General features: G+C 37.6%; 1 protein-coding gene across 1 annotated transcript in view; it reads right to left on the bottom strand.

The window, feature by feature from the left end:
- AFDN (afadin, adherens junction formation factor) overlaps positions 1–20,583 on the bottom strand; it is a 125,038-nt gene that overhangs the window by 37,186 nt on the left and 67,269 nt on the right. Inside the window, exons 13-22 of the mRNA XM_084261833.1 lie at positions 20,195–20,256; positions 19,174–19,379; positions 15,487–15,507; positions 14,599–14,744; positions 12,873–12,967; positions 9,895–10,160; positions 9,257–9,400; positions 7,086–7,284; positions 5,292–5,395; positions 3,182–3,268 (exon numbers count right to left, since the gene is read on the bottom strand). Of these exons, the coding sequence (XP_084117959.1) occupies positions 3,182–3,268; positions 5,292–5,395; positions 7,086–7,284; positions 9,257–9,400; positions 9,895–10,160; positions 12,873–12,967; positions 14,599–14,744; positions 15,487–15,507; positions 19,174–19,379; positions 20,195–20,256 (1,330 nt within the window). The remainder of the gene's footprint in view (positions 1–3,181; positions 3,269–5,291; positions 5,396–7,085; positions 7,285–9,256; positions 9,401–9,894; positions 10,161–12,872; positions 12,968–14,598; positions 14,745–15,486; positions 15,508–19,173; positions 19,380–20,194; positions 20,257–20,583) is intronic.

Here is a 20,583-nt window from a genome sequence, read left to right as displayed (position 1 = left end):
CTGAAACTATCTATCATAAGAATAAGCAGGTGCAAGTTGCATCACTTCTCTGCTTGTATAGCCTCAGCATGAACTCCAATCATCTTTTTCAACTGCAGCACAGAAGGTGAGAATCATTTGGTAATAAAGACCATTTGGTGCAGAAGGGGGTACGTATGGTATGGTATCCAATTTCCCCATTAAAAAGTCCCTCTTAATTGGCACAGACTTTACCTACAAAACCCTTCAAACTAACAAAAACTCAAATAATTATCAAATGATACATTTGTTAGATGTTTTCTCAGCAACGAGCACAGATTACTAGGCAAGTGTGGAGCTTTTGCAATGGGTAGTAGGAAGAAAAGCAGCCAGTAGGAATTCTTTTTCTTTGCTCTGTGTAAGAACCTGCTTAATTCGTTTGTTCCTAGAATGTCACCAATCTACATTTTAACCAACTTCACCCAAAGCCAGTGACAAGTCTGAGGAGTCCAGTAAGACTTAAGAAGAAAGGCAGGTCAGCACTGACATGCAGAGACATTCTCACAGCACATTACTGAGGAGCAGCTATTTTGTCACATCACAGGAAAAACCCAACTGTTTTCCAAACCAAACTAAACAGTTTTGGGGTTGTCTTCCACTGGTTGGAGCAGGGCCACCTGTTGACCAGCCACAGCATTTTCTTTTGTTAGAGCACTTTTGAAGCACTTGTGAGACCCAACAGTTTAACAAATGTCCTGGGTTGGCAATCAAACTGGGATCCTGTGCATGACAGCAGTAACCCCGTATTTTTGAAACTAAATAGGAGCTTTAATTTCTCCAACAATTATTAGACACTTTCATATGAGCTTTAGATAGCCAACCTTTTACTATTAAAAAAACTTAGTAAAACCTAAATCTGTTTGCATACTTGCTTCTCCCTCTTATTTCATGTATTCCATCAAGTGAACGTTTATAAAGTTTTAACATCCTACTGGACTTCTTCCTTTGTTTTCCTCAGCCAAATAAAAAAATGGGAGTTTTAATTTTTATGCTGGCAAAAGATGTGATTTAAGACACATCAGAAAAAAAAAAATAGTAAGAGTTAACAAAATAGGAATAGAAAGAAAAAAAATCCATCCACTATGACTAGCATCTCAATCACACTCACTCAATTCTCTAATCAGTTCTGCTCTGGCCACACTGAGAATATTATTGCCTGTGTATTCCTCCTTACTCTATTGTTCTTATGAAGTCTATTATGGGAAAAAATGCTATTGATAACTTACAATGAGCAACTTTTAACCCCTTCAAATAACCCCTTGAATATAATTCTACTTAACTATGACAGCAACTTGTTTCAATACTTAATGCAAGACAATTATTTCTATCCAATGAACATTCTGCAGACTTCAAATTAAACAAACATTTCTATTCTATGTACACTGAAATGGAATTTAGAGTAGACGTTGTACTTGGTGACATGGTCTAGTGTTAGACCTAGTAAGGGCTGGATAAATGGTTGGACTCGATCTTGAAGGTCTTTTCCAACTGAAACCATTCTATGATTCCATAAAACAAAAATCTGCCTCTTGCTTATTTCAGATCAAGATATAAGACATAACTGTTTTAAAATCAGCATTCCAATACTGCAGCAGGCATACAGCAATAAAATGAAATGCAATCACTGCCTGAACCAGTGATTCTGCAACTGTACTGAGATGAAAACTGCTGCTTCCATCACTGATGTTCAAGAATTCATTGGACTGCTTAAGTAACTTGTAACGAACTCTCAAATCAAGTTTACACACTGACCACTAGCACTGTTACACACTAGTAATGGAGGTTATGTATCCGCTATTAAAACAACGCATAGAAGTCAGACAGCTCCAGTGAAAAAGGAAACTTTTCCCTCATTATATCCTGCTTTTCTCAACAGAAGGAATCAGATTTCACTGTTAAAACTGAAAGAAAAAAGATCCACTATACATTTTGAAGCATTCAACAGAAATGCAGATGGCAGTCAGAAGCCCGATACATATTTAAACTGGCATATCTCAAGATCTAATATTTGCTTCTCAGTTTACTAACCCACAACATCAAAACAAGAGCACAATATTGAGTTTTATTTCTCAATCCTGAGTAACTGCTGATTGTTAGCAACATACACCTGACACCTGGTATTCCTTTACAAGTGTCAGAAATAGATCTTTAAAAGCTGATACCATGCAAGCCTACCATTTCAAGAAGAGCCTATGAAATAAGAACAGTTGTAGGGAAAAAAATACGGTGCTGTTCAGAAGCAATTAACTGTGTGAGGTAACTTAAAAGCAGTAAAACAATCATGTTTTCAGCCCATGCACTAAGTGCCAAAGAGGACAACAGCATTCTGAAGTTTCATGTGCTACCCAGAAGAGACATTAGGAAAGACTTGCTTTATCTGTTGTGCACCACAGAACTACAAGGTCACCGCTTCCTAATTTATAACGAGCTTAAAGATTATGTCTGCTATGTGACCCAGTGAGTAAAGCAAAACCAACCGACTAGCAGAGTCCTCCATCTGGTGGCTGGAGTTGGACGTGCATTCTATACATTACTATCTAGTGCTGCTAGGAGCAGCATACACCCACAGTCCTGGCAAGTGGCACACCCTCCATCCTCAAGCTACGTGGTAAGTTGTAGCTCTCTAGTATAAAGTAGCAAAACTGAAATCATACATGTATTGGTACGCTGTGCAAAAGATAAGGTCCTGTTTTCATAGCAGGAAGTATACTAAAACTTTAATGCATATATTTGAATCATTGTATTTCCCCATAAAATTAAAAAGATCACACACATTTTATCATTTATATTTACTAATTTTCTTTCTTAAACACTTCTACTTTTCAGCAGAAGTGCTAAACAAGCCTGTTTGTTTATTCCATTTAATAACACTGGAAATTTTTTCACTCTGAAAAAATTTAATAAACTGGTAGAAGTCTAAACTTAAATATGGGTGTAGTTATGACATTACGTTTCCTTTTCTGTTGTTCACATCCGTGTATGTTATAGCAACATTCCCCCGGCCAGTGTAAAAAGTATGATAAATATGATGTGCACAACAAACTTTTAAGGGAAATACATTTTTCCATTAACATTAATCTGTTGATCAGCGTGGAGTAGTTAAAAAAAAAGCAAGCTTTTTTCAGTAACACTTTACCAAATTGACGTAAATTGACTTCCATACCTTGGCAGCAACAATGCTCAGGCCCATTCCGTTTTGTTTTTTTAGTGTTACAGTGATAATTTCAGGTTCTTTCCTCAAAGGCTGAGCCTATCAGACAGAGAAGGGGAATGAAGAAAAAAGAAAAGCATTCATATTCACTGCCAGGCTAGAAAAAGTACCATGCAACATAGTTCATCTACAGTTAAAACTACAACAAAGTGAAAACATAAGCAACAGAAATTACTTCCAAAAATATTAACAGTTTTTGACTGCGTTCAAGTACCAGAAAAGCAAGTAATTTTTAAACTAGAAGTATTCTAGCATTTCTGTGCCAAGAATGGCAGAAGAACAGAATTTGTTCTTATTTTATTCCAGATTTTTCCTATTAATTTAAATAGAAACATTAAGTTAATTCAACTAAAAGCACTGGAAAAGGTAAGCCACTGGGAACATAACTTTACCACTGGTCTGTGTGGAATTTCTCTGTTGGTCTAAGAATAAAAAAAACTCCTCAGTGAAAATTTGAGGATGACTGCCTAGCGTAGCCTGGGCATTTCTCCAGACTACCAACAAAAGCAGAATTGTGAGAATAGTCTTGCCTTAAAGTGGAAAAAAAGAAAGACAAACAAACCAACCAAACCAAACCTCAAAACGTCACAGCTATAAAATGGAACATTTACCTACTGTGTGCATTATGTAGATGTTCTGCAGCAAGAGGTGACTTGTGAACTGGTGTTTAGAGCACTGCTCAGACACCAGGACTAAAGGCTTTTAGAACTCTCGGGCTCAGCACACCCAAGTAACATACATGCACCAGACAGGATGATTAGATCAGATTATTTGAACAGTCTCACACAGTATTCATTTCCACAGATGAATGAGACAGCACCTACGTTTCTTTATCAAACGTTTTTATGGAAGACCAGTCAGAATTCTAATTTAGCTTTTCCTTAGTACGAGGAAGAGCAAAACCTAGTATAACCAGATTATTTTAAAAATAAAAAGCAAACACACACAAGAATCCCAGACTGGTTTTGGTTGGAAGGGATCTTAAAAGACCATCTAGTTCCAATCCCCCTGCCATGGGCAGCACGACCCTTCAATGCATTTCTTTAGAGTAATAAAGGGAGGAAGAAACACATGATGTCTCACAAATGCCTCATCTGGATTTTCCCCAGTCAAATGGCTGTTTACTGACATACCAAGCCTGCAGAGCCAGGCTTATCAGTTCAAGACTGGGCTTTACTGTATCAGTCATACAGACTTAGGACACGCACTCTTCTGTAAAGTAAACACATTCTTCAGGCCACTGAAGCAAGCCTGCATGTCATCTAACAAATGTCAGGTTCTAGACAGAGTTAAATTAAGCTTTCAGGTCTCTCTGAATAGTTTCATGTTGGCCTTCCTGACTTCACTGAAATATTAATTATAGATATGAAACAGTTTCTCTTTAGTCAGTCTAGAAATTATTTCACATAAAGCCACCATCTTTCCAAAACCAAGTTGCTCCGTGATTTTGATATTCATGGTATCACATAAAAAAACCCCAACAAAGCCAACCAAAACCTCTCCACAAAAACCCAAAGCCCAACCCAACAAAAAAACCCACACCCACAAAAAATATCCACCAAAAAACCCTACAACAGAAAAAGAACCCCTCACACTGAAGTGAAATCCTTCAATAGGTATAACGAAAAGGAACAGTGAAGAATTTTTCCAGAAAGCCTATCAGAAAAATGTATCCGATTACAACTTCATACTCAACATTTAGTTGGTAACTGCCAGTTTGTAATAAATAAGGGCAGCCTGCAGCCTTCACATTACAAGTTATTTACAGATACATGTCCACATATATTTTTGCCTGTGTTTTAAAGGCCTTTCTTCACCATTTAACCCCACGGTGGGGGACCATGACAGTTTGCTTATGCGAGAATGGTATCATGCCACAGCCTAGAAAAACACTGACCTATAAAAATCTGCCAAGAGTTTATTAAATTCACCAAATCACTGACGAGCTACATACTTAATGATGAAGCCTGTTCTTCCCAATAAGGATTAAGACTCATCATATAAAACACAATGGCTTGTCAAGATAACTGTTTTGACAACTACTCATTGAACCAATACTTACTAGCTCAGCATTGTCATGTGACAGGTGACTTTCATAGTCTGCACCTTCAAAGTATATTGTCCACGTGCCTGGTGACCGTGGATGAGGTGTTAGTCTACAAAAACCTAAAAGAGAAAGCGACATCAGCATCATCATTTATATGTTGCATTTCTCAACAAATTTATTAAAATCAAATAGCCCACAAGCAAATACCCAATAGCAGTATTTACCTTTCCATACTTATTAACACGCTGAATCCTATATCTCAGATGTCATTATATGTTTCCCTACAATTTTACGCTATCAACAAAATCCTACAGTTCACTAGATGCTGCTTCTAAGAAGCACATGTATTAAAAAGCACTATAAGCTCATAGCAAATGCTTAAGCTGCCAAATAATGCCTGTACCAACCAGACTCAAGAGGGACATTAAACACCAGGTCATCTTTTAGAATACAAATCACCAGAACTCTGAACAACAGCATCACAGAAACCTTCTGTGTTGCAGAGGGTCTAGCTAACCAGTTTCAGCATAGATTTGGCAGAGGTAAAGCTTCATCTGGACTCATTATTTTCATCTGGACTCATTATTTTAATAAGTAATTAAATATAATTAAAGTGGGAATTGATTGATTTGAGGGTTTTTTTTGTTAATTCCTAGAATTAAAAAACAACCCCACCAAAACCCTGACAAAGCCACAGCAGCTGAGACATATCCAACACTGTCTCCTAAAACAGGGACAGAATACAGATCACAGTAAAATTACAAATCACTTCACCCACATAGATGTGATTGCCCTCTTCACGAACACTATCTTTCAGCAATTCAGTCTACACTGATTTACTGCAAACCAGTTGCTCAACATAATTTAAGGGTTACCTAAGCAACAAAACTACAAATGGATGCATTAAAAAGACCTTACTTGTGATAACTATACAGCTGTTTGAATGGCAAATGAATTATACTAACTGAAGAATTTACCCTACTAGTCGCCTCTCGCCTCAAGGCTACATCCTTTATAACTCACTGTACTTTCAAAACAACCCGTTTCCTACTTCTTTTTTTTTTAAATCCAAGAATATGGCTTTTCTATAAGTTGGAACCAACAACTACAAAACACTACAGAACAGAGCAAGTCCGCTTTTTTGGTTGCTTCCTTTGCTGTCCAAATTATCACAATAAACCTGTGGACGTTTTAAACAGCCAATTTTTAAACAAAAAATATTAAGAAATTATTTCACAAAAACAGCTTCTAATAAAGTTGAGCAGTAGGAGAAAAGTATAACATCTTATTCATTCACCATAAATATTCTGACAGACTCCCTTCTTCAATTTCTCAAGTGCAGGTCACTTTTGTCCAACCACAAGAACTCTCTACTCATCATCTGAAGTTTTGTTGAACTACAGATGCCCAAAACATATGTTTTTATATTGATGAATGTCAAAAGAATTACTTACGGGTTTTTAATGTTATATGGACGAAGATGATGAGTAAAAAAAAAGTTACTGTATTTAATTCATATTGGCTTTAAAAGTAGTTTTTTAAAATGTTAGAGCACTAAAAAATTTACATCTCTGTAATAAGCAATTCTGGGTTATTAGTAACCCCTTAGTTTATTTAGAAACTTGACAGTGAACAAAAGTAACAAGGAAAAAGGATTAAAAACATCCTGAATACTTTTTATGGGTTGCAAAAGTACACACTTAAAGAACACAGTATAAAAAGAAGGAAACAAAGAAAGCTGTACAATTAACTAAAATGTATTCCGTGTCCAGTTCACACACACAAAAAAGATAAATCAGCAGAACTAACCTCTCTGACAGAGTGGATCTAAAAATTCTTGTAAACCACTTGGAACATTTCTGACAACGTCGCAGGAATAGCCATCTTCTGGTAAAAGAAACGGTAACTGTAAGTCGGGATCCTCTTCTAGTTGGACTTCTCGGCCATCACTGCGAGCAAGTTCATCAGCCGTATTTTCTGCAACAGTGACTACGTTCTCTATCAACTCCTGAACAGAAGGCAGAAAGATATTGTTAGTACAGCCAGTATGTGGCATTGCTTTATTTGATTAAATACCACAGGTTCCATAGAGAACAGGACAGAAGCATTTTTTAAATCAGTATTTTAAAAACTTGCGGTGCATGTTTTTACTTGACATGAGAGCTGTATTTAAAATATATATATAGAGAGCAGAGAACATGAATGTGCAGAGGGGGAAATCACAGGCAGTTTGAAATTTTGACACTTTGCATATACAGTTCTGTAAGACTAAACATACAGAAAAGAAACAGACCGCTTGTGCAAACCAGGATTTCCAGCTCAAATGGGACACACATACCCACAGAGGTCCAAAGGCATATATTGCTGCTTAGCTTGGAAGTTTTATAGAACTAATTTAATTCCACAGTTCCTAGGAGCTCAGTAAAATGTGAAGGACCCTCTAAGGTATGCACCTATTTTAAAATAACGCCGTAGAAGCATGCAACACAAGAGTGGGATTGCTGAAGTTGCAGCAAGGAAATTAAGTTTTCTGTTTGGTGAACAACTGTTCCATCTAATGTCACAAAAAAGAGGTTGGTCTTAATCTCACGCCAGTTACACTAATGTGCAACTCAGAATCTGTAAGTTTGATACAATTTTATTACTGGAGCACAATGCAAAACGCAGCTGAGACAAAACCAAGTAAGCGTTCTCATCTGAATGTTTAGTTCCAGCATGTTTCCAGGGGGAAGTCAGATAAACCCAGCCTGTCTTTAGAAGTATTCTTTGAGAAGGCCTTTTTACCATAAAAGGTGCTAATTTTTAAAGGTATTACATCAAACTAAACTATGTAGAAGTGAATACATTTATATTCCTTTGAACAAATTCCAAGCCTTGAAATGTTTCAGATTTGGCACTGATTAAGTCAGAGTTTGAGTGTGCAAGTCTTTCCCACAGCAAGGTGCAAAGAAGTCCCCCAAAGGCAGCTTCACCACACTAGGACAAACGAACTAGCCATGCTGTAAGACGACCTGTCAAATCTAGCACTGTATTTCTTTGGAGGTCCATAAACAACAAAAACACTAAACTGTTTAATTCTACCTATGTGTAAAAAAGGAAATATAAACTATGCTCTTCAGCAAAAGACATTTTGTTTGGTAGCCAATATACAAAAATACAGCCAGGATACACGCACACCCTAACACTTTGAGAGCCATTGCATTAGTGCCTTTGATTTAAAACACAGACATATCCGAAGTTATTAAAAAACAGACTTTGTAGACAGTGGATTCAGTTATATAAATGTTGTATTGTTTTCACCTTTTAAGATTTTCTGACATAAATGAACTATGCTGTAATCGGGGTTTACCTTCTGAGTTTTTCATCCATGTGTGATTACTTTCATGTCAAATACTAAGATAAAAACCGGTTCTAAAAACATAGATGTGTATCTCTACATACACGTTCCACGTATTAGTCTGTCCATCAAAGAATAATCTGTCTCCTTCTTGTAGTAAGGGATTCAAGATTCATGGATTTTTACATCCCACGTAAAAAAACAAACAAAACCCAAAAAAAACCAAAAAAACTTAGTGTTCCTGCTTCTTTCATTTAATTTCTATTGCCAAAACTTCATTCATTGCTCCGTCTAGTTAAACACAGAAGTAGCTTTTGGGAGTGCTCTGTGCACCTGTCCCTCTAGCGCCTCTCTGGGTTTCACCCACAAGTGATGTTACGGTTCAGTGACACCACTCCCAGTATGTGGAAGAGTTACCTTACATTCCAATAAGACTTTATTTGGTGACATCCTGCTCTAGTTGCAGTGAAATGGCCAGGAGCAGACTGATACCACTGACACTTCTTATCATATGGAGAGCAGATTCCTCACTCTGACTCTTCTCATAACAATTCCAAACCAATCAACAAGGCAGCTATTTTGAGGCAGCATTTTTATTTAAATTCTATATTCCTTGGGTACGTAAGTGATAAAAGCAACTTACTGTTGGGATGAGTGGTTCATCCGGAGCACAGTGATAATTCTGCAACAAAGCTTGTAGCTGCAGGGAATTCAGCTTAAAGCAAGTACTGTTAATATTTGGAACATCTGCATGTGAATATTTGTCCATGGTAAGCAATGTGGTTGCCTAGGAGAAAAAAATAATAAGGCCATAGGAGACAAATCCAAACATGAACGAAACCTTATGCCTTGTTTCTGAGCTGTCTTTAGACGAGATAGGGACACAAAGCAAGAAGCCAGATTTGTTACAGAAGCAAAGTAAATATCCCCAAAGCAACCACTGAATAGATCTCTTGCACATACAAGATGAATTAATACTAAACCCATCATAAATGAGGCATATTAATCTTTCAGCTTCTCTTCTTGTCTCTGTTCAGCACAGTTACAGCTCAGAAATTGAACAGCATGTTGGCTAAAATCGCTAACTACTAATGTTACTTCTCACTATTAAGGATGTTGGTAACATATTCTGTGTCTTTGCATGCTACCTCAGTGTTTCAGGATTGATTTGCACAAACTACACTTGTCCACATGCTATTGGCTAAGAACACAGAATATACAGATATTGGCTCTGAATATACAACTATGTGAGAAGTGTCAACCAGAAATGCACACACTCACCTGAACTATTCTGCTCAGGTGGCAATCTGCAGCCAATTCCAGACCCTGTTTTTCTGCCCAGGCTTCAATGTGGCCCAACTGCTGACGAACGATGGCTCCCCAATAATGTGAACACAACCCTGAATCTGGGGCTGTAACTAATCTGTTAAAAAGCCACATGTTGATAAAATGAAACAACTGGGAGAAGAGCTGTATAGTCAGAGCAGCGTTCACTCTACATCGTCGCAACAGGGACATAGCTCCAGTCAATGTATGCAGCACATCATCTAGAGAGATAAAACAAGACATAAGTGACACTGACATAAAGCAACATACAACTAGTTAAGGCCATAAATAACAATACAGAGATACCTAATCTGGGTTGGTGAATGTCAGGTAGAAGCTACATGCATTGAAGCTATATGGACTTTCAGAAGTAAGTGTACTGCTTCGTGGTTTTCAAAATGGAGCAACATGAAACTGAGAGCTGAAATATGTTTAACTCCTGAAATTAAAACAAATTCTTTTGGGGAAATATTTAGTATACCAAGTATATAATTGGTTGTACCTGACACTTAAATCACCATCCTCACTTGCGTAATCTCTTTTTCTGTTATTTTCAATAACAAGTTAAAATCTTCACTGTTTCAAATGCATATTGCAATTACTCCTCCGCTCCTTGCCTTCAAATATCAGGCTGCATTCAAGAAATTCAGGAAAGCTATTCATATTGCATGAAAAACTTAAACTGCATAACACACCTCCTGTTTGCACATATTCTTTTAAAAATATTACCTAAATATTCTACTGCCCATTAGTTCACATATGAAGCAACAGGGACTTCCCGTTGGCTTCATCAAGAGCAAGTATCCTGAGCACTTTCTGGTGGAATAAATGTTCTACCTGCATTAATGTATCTCAAAGCTTTCTTTTAAGGCAGCATTTTTATCTGACGTCTCTACTGAAGAGACCACCAAAATAATTTCTTTAGCATTGAAACACAATTGTAACTAAAAAAAATTATCTATGTAAGAGAGAAAACTGAAATTAGGAACATCATGTGACTTTATTCCAATGTCAGTTTGCTAATTTTTCAGGGTTCATGTTCTAGAAAGTTCTCTCTTACAATACAGCGCACTAAAATATAACGGTACATCTTTATATATTCTTCCTTCAATGTTCAGGAAAAAAAAAAGCACAATACCCAAAAAAGCAGGAAGTATATATGAATTGTGTATAAATACTTTTCATAGTTGAACAGAATGACTGTATTTAATAGCTCTGCAGATGATCTTTACTTCAATTATTCAGAATGTCATTACTTTCTTAACTGTTCCCAACCTTTTATCCCTGGTTAATCCCTTCAAACTTGAGTATTTTTCACTTTTTCGATTTTCTCCTTTAGCCATCAGGCTACACAATGTAAGAGCCTCTCACACTTTCCCCATGAAAGGCACAATAGGGGGTCTTATCTCAAAGGCCTGCCCATGAATTGCATCCAGCATGGAAAACAACAAGAGGCATTAAAAGCCAGAGCACAGTCCCTGAGCCAGGATTACAGACACAGTGGGACAGCACACATGACCAGAATGCTCTCATGGACAGAAACAACCCAGGAATCCTGTCACTGTTGCAAAGTTCTATCACATTTAAAGTATTGTGGCAAACTTCCCCGACAGGAATCCACAAGGCCTGTCAGTGTTAACCTTAGTACCCGGGAGGCACTTTGGCAGATTCTCCCATGGCATCATTACAGCAGAAATGCTGAGGAAAGGACTGGGTAAGCAAATGATACTGTGAGGCAGAGAACTGTCTGGACCACAGGGCTGGGTGGATTTGTAGACGCAAAGTCCAGTTGGCAGTCAGCTATCAGTGGCCTCCCTCACGGATTGAGGCTGAGAGATTTTGGTTAATGACCTCATTAATGATCTGAGTGACTGGATGGAGTACATTCTTAACAAATTCACAGATGATACCAAGCTTGAGGGAAACACTGACACTCTGAAGGGCAGCAGTGTTTTTCAGAAGAGCCTCAGTAGGCTGGAGAAATGGGCTGACAGGGACTTGCAAAGTTTAAAGGCAACTGTCAAGTCTTGCACGTTGGAAGGAGTAAGTCTATGCAACAGTACAGGCTGGGTCCATCTGGGTAGAAAGCAGCCCTGGTGAAAATGATGTAGAGATTCTGGTAAACATCAGGTTGAATGTGAGTAAGCAGCGTGTCCTTGCTTGAAAGGTAGCCAGCTGCGTAATAAGCTGTTAAGTTAGGAGCAGTACAGCTCCAGAAGGAAGGGAAGCAATTCCCTCCTATGCATTCAGCATTTGTGAGACGGCATCTGGAGCACAGCATCCAGTTTTAGACTCCCAGCACAAGGATGATACTGACTTCATGGAGTAAATTCAGCAAAGACCCTTCCAGATGATTAGGGCTGAAGAAAAAGACATGACAGGAGGGCAGAGAAGTGGATTTAGTTCATCCTGGGGAAACAGAGGACTACGGGCACAGCTTATTGCTACCTAACAGTAGGTTCACAACAAGATCCCTCTCAAAGGTGCACAGTTATAGCAAAGAACAGCAGACAAACCAACACAAAAGTTGCAATGTGAGAAATTCCAGTTAGATATAGGAAATGTATTTTCACCATGAGGGTGATCAACATCAGAATAGGTTACTCAAGGATGTGAAGACTCAAAACCCAACTGGGCAATAGCCCCAGAATAATGTGATCCAGTTGCACCTGCCTTGAGCAAGACATCTAAAGACATCTTTAGATCACATCTAAAGGTTGTCCTCCATACTAAATTGTAACACAATTTTTAAACCCCAAATGAATCATTTGAAATGTTACTACTGCCCTTCTTTATCATCCATACAAGACTCATCCAAATAATTTTCAGGTGTTAGGGCAACTTGTAAATTTCACATCATCATTTAAAAAAAAAAATTATTGCTACTTAATTGTATGGTTTAGAAGACACAAGAAAAGATTAAGTAGTCTAACCTATTTTAGGCCTCTGAGGATTATTTTCTTCTGGATCATCAAGGAACGCTGGCATATAGTTATTAAGCTCTGATTGCAGACAGTGAACCAAGTACCTGGAAGGAAGGGGGGGAAAAATGACATTGTAAAACCCTGTATGTGTTTATTATGAATGCCTCTGAAGAAAATAGATCTATCAAATTACAAGATTCCTGAAAAAGCAGTGGGTTGTTGTGGTTTTATATATATATATATATATATATATATATATATATATATATATATGACTGTAGGGAACCAAAAAACACTTTCAAAAGGGCAGAGAGACCAGTTCTCCTGTACCTTTCTTAGAAATGTTGGAAAAAGAATTAGGCTGTGAGGGAATAAACACAATCACTTAAATACAATATTGCCACCACACAATATTGCAAAGGTCATATGCTACATAAAGAGATGCTGCCAGGCCAAGCTTTGGTTCTGTAAGACATCAAACCCCATTTTTTTTTTCCAGATAGAAATATGATTCTCCTCTATTTTAAAACCTGCCACGTGTAGTATTAAAAAAAAAAACTGTCCTATTCTGAGCCAATGCACAAGACCCTGTAGTGGCCATAGTTTTTTGTCTAAACATTTTTTTGATTCTTGTACTTCTCTTACCTTTAACTACAGTGAAATGAAAATTCTGGTTTAGTATTCTTTCTCTTCTAATAGTTAAAATTTTCTTTAACACTGCTTTTGATAATTCACACATTTTCTGCTAAGAACTGAAGCTAAAAGGGAACCAAACTGCATTTGTATATAAAGGAAAATATTTCATGGCTTTCTACAACTCTACCAGTTTCACTGGTAACTTTTCGAAATTAAATGACCTCAATTGCCAGAAAACAAAAGCCATGGCAATTTCAACCAATTCTGGTGGATGTCAGTTCTTACCAAATAAGATTTTCACAGCAGATTCTTTTCCTTCCATGCTTCTGCTGTGCTTTTCTGTTCGACTTCTAAATACATATTCCAGAGTTTTAATCTCCAAAACTTTAATACATCAGATTTGCTGGGAAATACTTATTCAATATTGGCTTAGCGGGGGGAATATAAATAGGTACCAAAAATGATGCTTTTCTTTCTTATTATCACTGTGCTGAGCATTATCTTTCTTTGAGGATCCTCTCCTCGGAGGACTTCCCCTCCCACAGGATACTGCATTCAGTTTTTCTTTTAATCAGTATTGTAATTGCCAGAGATGACTAGCCTTGGCTGATTTTACTTCAAGCCAAAACCTGTCTTTACATTTTTAAGAGAAAAAAAGTCATAGAAAACTACTGTACAAATTACTATTTATGCAGATTATGAAAGGAGTGATATGAATATAATTAGAGCCCTTTAAGAGCTCCAGGTTCATTAGAGGCCCCATAAACATTAAAGCCTACATCAGCAAAAATAACCTTTGAAAACCTTACATTAAGAGAAAACAGTCAATGCAAACTGAAAATAAATAGCATTTCCCTACAATTGTCATTGGCAGCCTCAACTCTATCATAAGAGCAGCTAACAGATGAAACTCATTGCATAGCCCAGTGATCCAGAATCATAACACAAAGTATCTGTCTAAAGGAGTATGTTAAGTATGAGAGGACAATACACAAAAGACATTATTGCTATACCTAAAATTTAGCAAAAAGTGAAGTTATTCTGAAATTCACAGAGACACAGAATACATTAAGTGAAAGAGAAGTCTGCTAAGACTTACTTGAATGCCATTTGAACCAAGTGTGCCAAAACATCTTGTGCATCCACAGTGATTCGGCTAAGATCACGGTCTTGCTTTATGAAGTTCAGCAATTCAGATGCATTTGCCATCCAAAAGGCAAGTGCCCCAGCAATATTCTTCTGCTTCTGTGAGTAGAAAGAAAACAAAAAATAATACAGGGAAATAACTTTCTGATAAAGCACCACAGCTTTAAAAGGCTCCAAAAGATAGACCAGTACCATTTCCCACTTCACCAAACATATCTCAGATACCAGATATTTGCAAAATGTTTATCTGTAATATTGCAATTGCTGTAACTGGTAAATTCAATTTTAACACGTTCGCTGAACATACGTAATTCTGTTAAATTGCCAATAGCCATATCAATAATGCCACGGCATAAGCATGGAGTTGTAGAGTGCTAAAAGCTTTGCAGAATTCAGTATCTGGTAATCTGTGCACTTTTAAGCGCATGTTCACTACTGCCCACTGCCACCCTGATACTGCGCTCACTGGCTTTGATACCAGGTGATTCAGTATCAAGTACTGATCTATCTCACCATCTCCCGACCACAAATGCCAGGCCAGGCAACCTCAGATGAAATCCAAAGAATAGGAACCACAAACAACAACAAAAGAAAATAAAGGGAAGAAAAAGAACTTTGGTCATTTCATATCCACATTGAAGTGCGTTAAGCAGAAATTATGGAATGCCGTAAAAGTTGCAAAGTCAAAAAGGGATTTTAGTACTGCATGTTCCAGTTGCTGAATGAGTGTTATGAACCGTTCAAGTCCAGCTGTTTGAGTATTGTATTTTGATATGGAAGCAGCATGAGAAACTGAGCTAAGCCAACATAGCTAGGATCAGTTCCCAGCAGTATATCCTACCTGATCAACCTGGTCTACCTCCTGGAGAAAAACGGACGAAGGAAATCAAACAGAATAGAAGAAAGAAACTTGTGAACAATCATGGTAGCTTTAGAAATTAAACACTAAATATGAAGGTACAACACTTATGCTCACAATTATACACAGATGCATTAATCAGTAGCTATGATGCAACTGAGCCACTTTTCAAATAATTAATTATTTTAATAGGGCTAGTGGCACGACAGCGAAGAACTGAAGTGCCCACACGTCACAATTCATTCAAGGAATGTCCTGTACTAGTTGACATCCCAGACTGGTTGGTTATTCCACGCTCAGTGCACCACAGAAAACCCACAGAACTTTCTGTGGGTAAGGGGGTAACTAGCCATCTGAATAACAGATCCAGGGAGCTATCTGTCCACCCTTTGCAATGAAGATGATGTACAAGCACACACAAAGGAGGACAGATAATCCCCATGGGGTGGGGGAGAACACAAACCCAAACAAAAACAACAACAACAACAAAATAAAACCAAACAAAAAAAAGTAACACACCAATGACAGATTTAATACACAGCTTTTCAATTAAAGAACAAAAGGACTGTTTTAAACAACAAAAGAGAGTCAAATGAAATACCATACTAAGCTGCTTAAATGCTGGTACATAAAAGCTATACTGAGTCAGGCAAACAAAAAAAACCCATCAGATATGTTTGTCTGATTTTTTAATACTGATCTCAATTTTTTTTGGCTTTCTATTCAGACTACTCTCCCCCATGTGCAGCACAGTGATCTTAGATGATAAAATGTGAGGTGTTGTCTGCTGCTACTATTTTAATGTTAGAGGTCAAAAAAAAAAAAATTTACAGCTGCTTCTATGCTTCACTCTACTTTCTAACCAAGGCACTCTGAGCTGACTGAAGATATGTTGTCACAGAACCGAAGGACATGGACCTTCTACAAAAAACTTAAAATTTGCAAAGGACCAGAAATGTCACAATTATTTTTTAAAAGTAAGTAAATCAGGGTAGAAAAAAAAACCCAATTCCTAGATTTTTACTGAAAGCACTGAGCTTTCTCATAGATCTTTAATTGTATCCCTATCTCATATGAGTTCTCCTGTAATATTTGCATACGCTAATGCGAAGTCTACAGAGAGTCACAGACTTAATCTGTTAGCAAGGACTTAAGTAACTTCAGAAACCTATGACATCTCCATATGACCTAGGCAGGCAAAATTAGGATCTAAACAATTTTATTTTACTCTCCCAGTACAACACAGGAGTTCGTGCACCTTCCTTCTACTACTTTTATGGGTACCTATCTCCCCTTGCCTCCCATATGCCTTCCACATCGTTCCCATCCTCAGAACCCCTTCAGTGCAGGCATCCTTCACAGCCAAGACATATAAAAAAGTTTTTGTGATAGAATGACTTCATACATGGTAGTTCAATTGTGACAGCCATCAACATAACCACTCATTGTACAGCTCAGATGAAGTAATATGACTTAGCCTAGCTAGTACTGTTTATACTCCGCTGAGACAGGTCCAAGCTAATGACATTTTCCTGATCAAGCTTTAGAATCAATGCATTTCTTAGTTTCCAACCCACTGACCTTCAAATTCACCAAAGCTCTACTTTCATCACAATTGTCATTTTCCCCCCTTTCTTCCAGCTTCTTCAGCATGATATTTGGAAGAAACTCCTTACAATTCTCCTTCAACCACCAACACTCTTCAGTATCTGCAGCTACCACTTCCTTGTTGATGTCCCTAAATTTTATGTTGGACATTAGATTGCAACTAGAGTTGCAAGGCTGTGGAAATAGCCGTTCACTAAGGGCAGTCCAGACAAACACTTGGTTTTAGCAGTTTTGTAATACCATTAGCAGTATTATATAAAATACACTTTGCAATGACCACAAGGCTGGACTTGATTTGGTAGGCCCTTCTCAGGGCTGTAAACGTGTTTTCATAGGATAACCTATTTTCTTGCTTTGACTTGTAAACAAGTCAAACTGATATTTGAGCCCACCACTCAAGGATTTCTATCAGCTAGACAGTTACCCATTTCAATTCAACGTAAAGAATACAGAACTTTAACTTTGCTTTCCAATTGTAACCATCCCTGTCACCCCAAGTCACTCTTTGGGGTCACTCTTACTATTTTACATTTGTTATATAAACCAAGTGACTGACTTGGATTTGGTGAATTCCAGACTGTATTTGAGCCCTATGCTTTCATTGTTTACCTTTCATTCTCCCAACTAAACTACTTATGTGCAGGCTCTTTGCACTTCATGTTCTCCCCTACTGCCAGTCTACCATCTGTCTTCAACAAATAAATCTGGTTGTGGAAGAGTTTTCCTGAATATTTAAATTTTGTCACCATTTCAATTTTATCACATACCCATTTACCACAGCATCAAGACTCAAAGCAATGCACCAGTTCTTCACTTCGGATTCAAATTACCTTTCAACCTCTCACCAGCTTCAGGATGTACATGAAAGCCTATGTTTTCTTACTGTAAAGTGTGTCTTCAGTGCTGGTATTTTCTCCCATTCTTTCTTGTGAGAGGTGGGAGCCTGCTACAACTGTCTGAAGATTGAACTGTAATATTCCTGAGATTCCCCGTACTGAAAACTCAACTAAATCTTCCCAAAACCCAAACAAAAGCTTAACAGCTCTGATTTGCTGTGACTTTCATGCCACTCTCTTGTTGTTCATCTTCCTCTTCTCCCTTAACGAACCTGTTGTATAACACTTGCACAGCAAATGCTCCACAGCAGGACTGATACACTTGTACAGTGCCTAGCACAACAAATGTATCAGGGTCCTTGCTCTACATGGGCTACTACAGCAGTACTTTTTGCCACAAACATATATGCTTTAATAAATACAGAAACATGTTTCAATTTTTCCTCTGAGAAACAAATTCAAAGAAGTTCCAATAATTTATTAGTGAGGATACCTGAACCAGCACTTCTTTTTCAGGAGATGATCATTACATTTTATCAACAGTTATAGACAATACCTTACACTGTAATTTCAAAGACCACCCAGTGGATTTTATCCTGCATTCCTACACAAAACAGAACTCCCCAAGTGCTTCTGTAGAAGTCCTGAACGTGTAATAGTAATAGCATCAGACTACATCCAAGGTGTTGGAACATTTCAGAACTTGTATTGCTCTTCACAAAGCTCATGTGTCAGCTCAGTTCAAAAAGTCCAGTTTTATTACCACTTTTAAGGCTTTAGAATTGTAAGAGCAACAGGGTCAAAAATTAATGAGTCATGTTTCTTTTTAATATGTTCACTTCAAGCATCAATCAGCGCAAACAACTGCTATCTATATGGTAGTCTTTAACAGCACATCCAACTAGTTTTACAGGAGCTCACTGCCAGAAATGCTCACAAAGATCTTACCTTGCAGAGGACAGAAGAGTAATTTCTTGTCAGAGAATGGCAGAGAAAGCAAGAGTCCCTCCCTAACCTCCCACACTGCTCAGGAGAGAGTTACTTAGCGTTCATACAGAGTTTCTCAGCAATTGACACAAAAGCAAACCTTTATGTGGGCAGTCAACACAGGTGACTGACCCTTAACAACAGTTTCCTAAACACTAAGAGAGAGACTAAGAAGGTAACTAGATGAGTTGCAAAAATCTATTTAATTCTCTTGACATGTTTTCTTAGAGAAACTCACCTGTATAACTCCTTCCATCATGTTCACCATCTTGTTGACTATGGCAATGACTTTGTGAGTACGCTCAGTAGGAGTGATGTCAGGTTTGTACTGGCTTGACAATACATACCGACATGTCATATACAAAACATATGTGGGTGACAGCTTAAAATGAACTGTCGAGCTATTTGTGTAATTTATAATGGCAGATAAGAAGGCATCTTCAGCTGTAGAGAAAGAGGAGAAAAACATGTTATGAAGCCGAAGACAGAAAGAAAATGAAATAATACAGTTTCATAACTTGGGACACAGGATTTCTTTTTGGAGGAAGAAGAGGGGACAGGGCAGCAATTTACAGGAATTTGAACTCTAAATTATGTGCACTACAGCTACTTAGGCACAACAACACATTTCTACACAAAGCCAGAAAATCTTATCATCAGAAAACATTTTTATACTATTTCCTATTTGCTGAAAATTTGCATCTTCAAGGGAACAGGAAAACACAAGTTTCTCTAGTCTGTTCTACAAAGCTCCCTTGTTATAGGGAATTTTAGATTAATAAAAATTGGGTTTTGTTGCTCACAAATCTATGGTTCAAATACCTGGTCTGGACAATCTCTGGTATGATATTTTTCTACCACATCTAAGACATTAAAAACCTGGGGACCCAGGTAACAAAAAATTAAGCTCTACATGGAACTTTAAACTTAACTGGATTTTATATAAAACTTGACCAGGATATAATTTACTATCAAAGGCACACAGAAACAAAGAAAAGAGAATTAATTCAATGTACTGTTGACAAGGTGGGATTAACAATAATTCCACTTCCACTGTGAAAAATAGATATGCGTGAACCCCATACCAATCCCCAAAGTGTCTGTTCAACCTCTCCAACCAATGATGATTAGTTACCATCTGTTTAGTTATTCTTCTTTTCAATCTTTACTTATCCTAAAGTTTTCAATTTGACTGGAATATTACACTACAAAAAAAAACATTTCAGGAGGTCAGGACTGTAATGTCACAATTTACTCACAACTTTCCCTGAATTCAATACTGGCAGGTAGTATCAGTTCTGGTCCATGGGTATCCTGAGGTCTGGAGGAAAGACAAAAAAAATGAAACAATCTCCACAGGTGATACTAATTCCACTGTACAATGACAGATTTCTCCAAATGCATTGGTTTCAAACGCTGACACAACATCCTTCTCCAAAAACGATCCCTTTTTTACCTTTCCTCTAGAATCATTCAAGCTATATTTGCCTGCAACAGCTCAAAATATCTAGACTTTAGTCTGTGATATTAAAGATCCTCTTCTGCGCTGTACAGCAGACTGATGGGATCGGTTTGCCACCAACAGGATTCAAGTAACAAATTATTCATGGACACATGAAAGAGAGCAAATGAAGCTTACCTGAAACAC

This window comes from Gallinula chloropus (assembly GCF_964237585.1).
Source record: "Gallinula chloropus genome assembly, chromosome: 3".
NCBI classification, from domain to species: Eukaryota; Metazoa; Chordata; class Aves; order Gruiformes; family Rallidae; genus Gallinula; species Gallinula chloropus.
The sequence above is the reverse complement of the archived record's forward strand: the minus strand, read 5'-3'. Positions and strand labels throughout refer to the sequence as shown.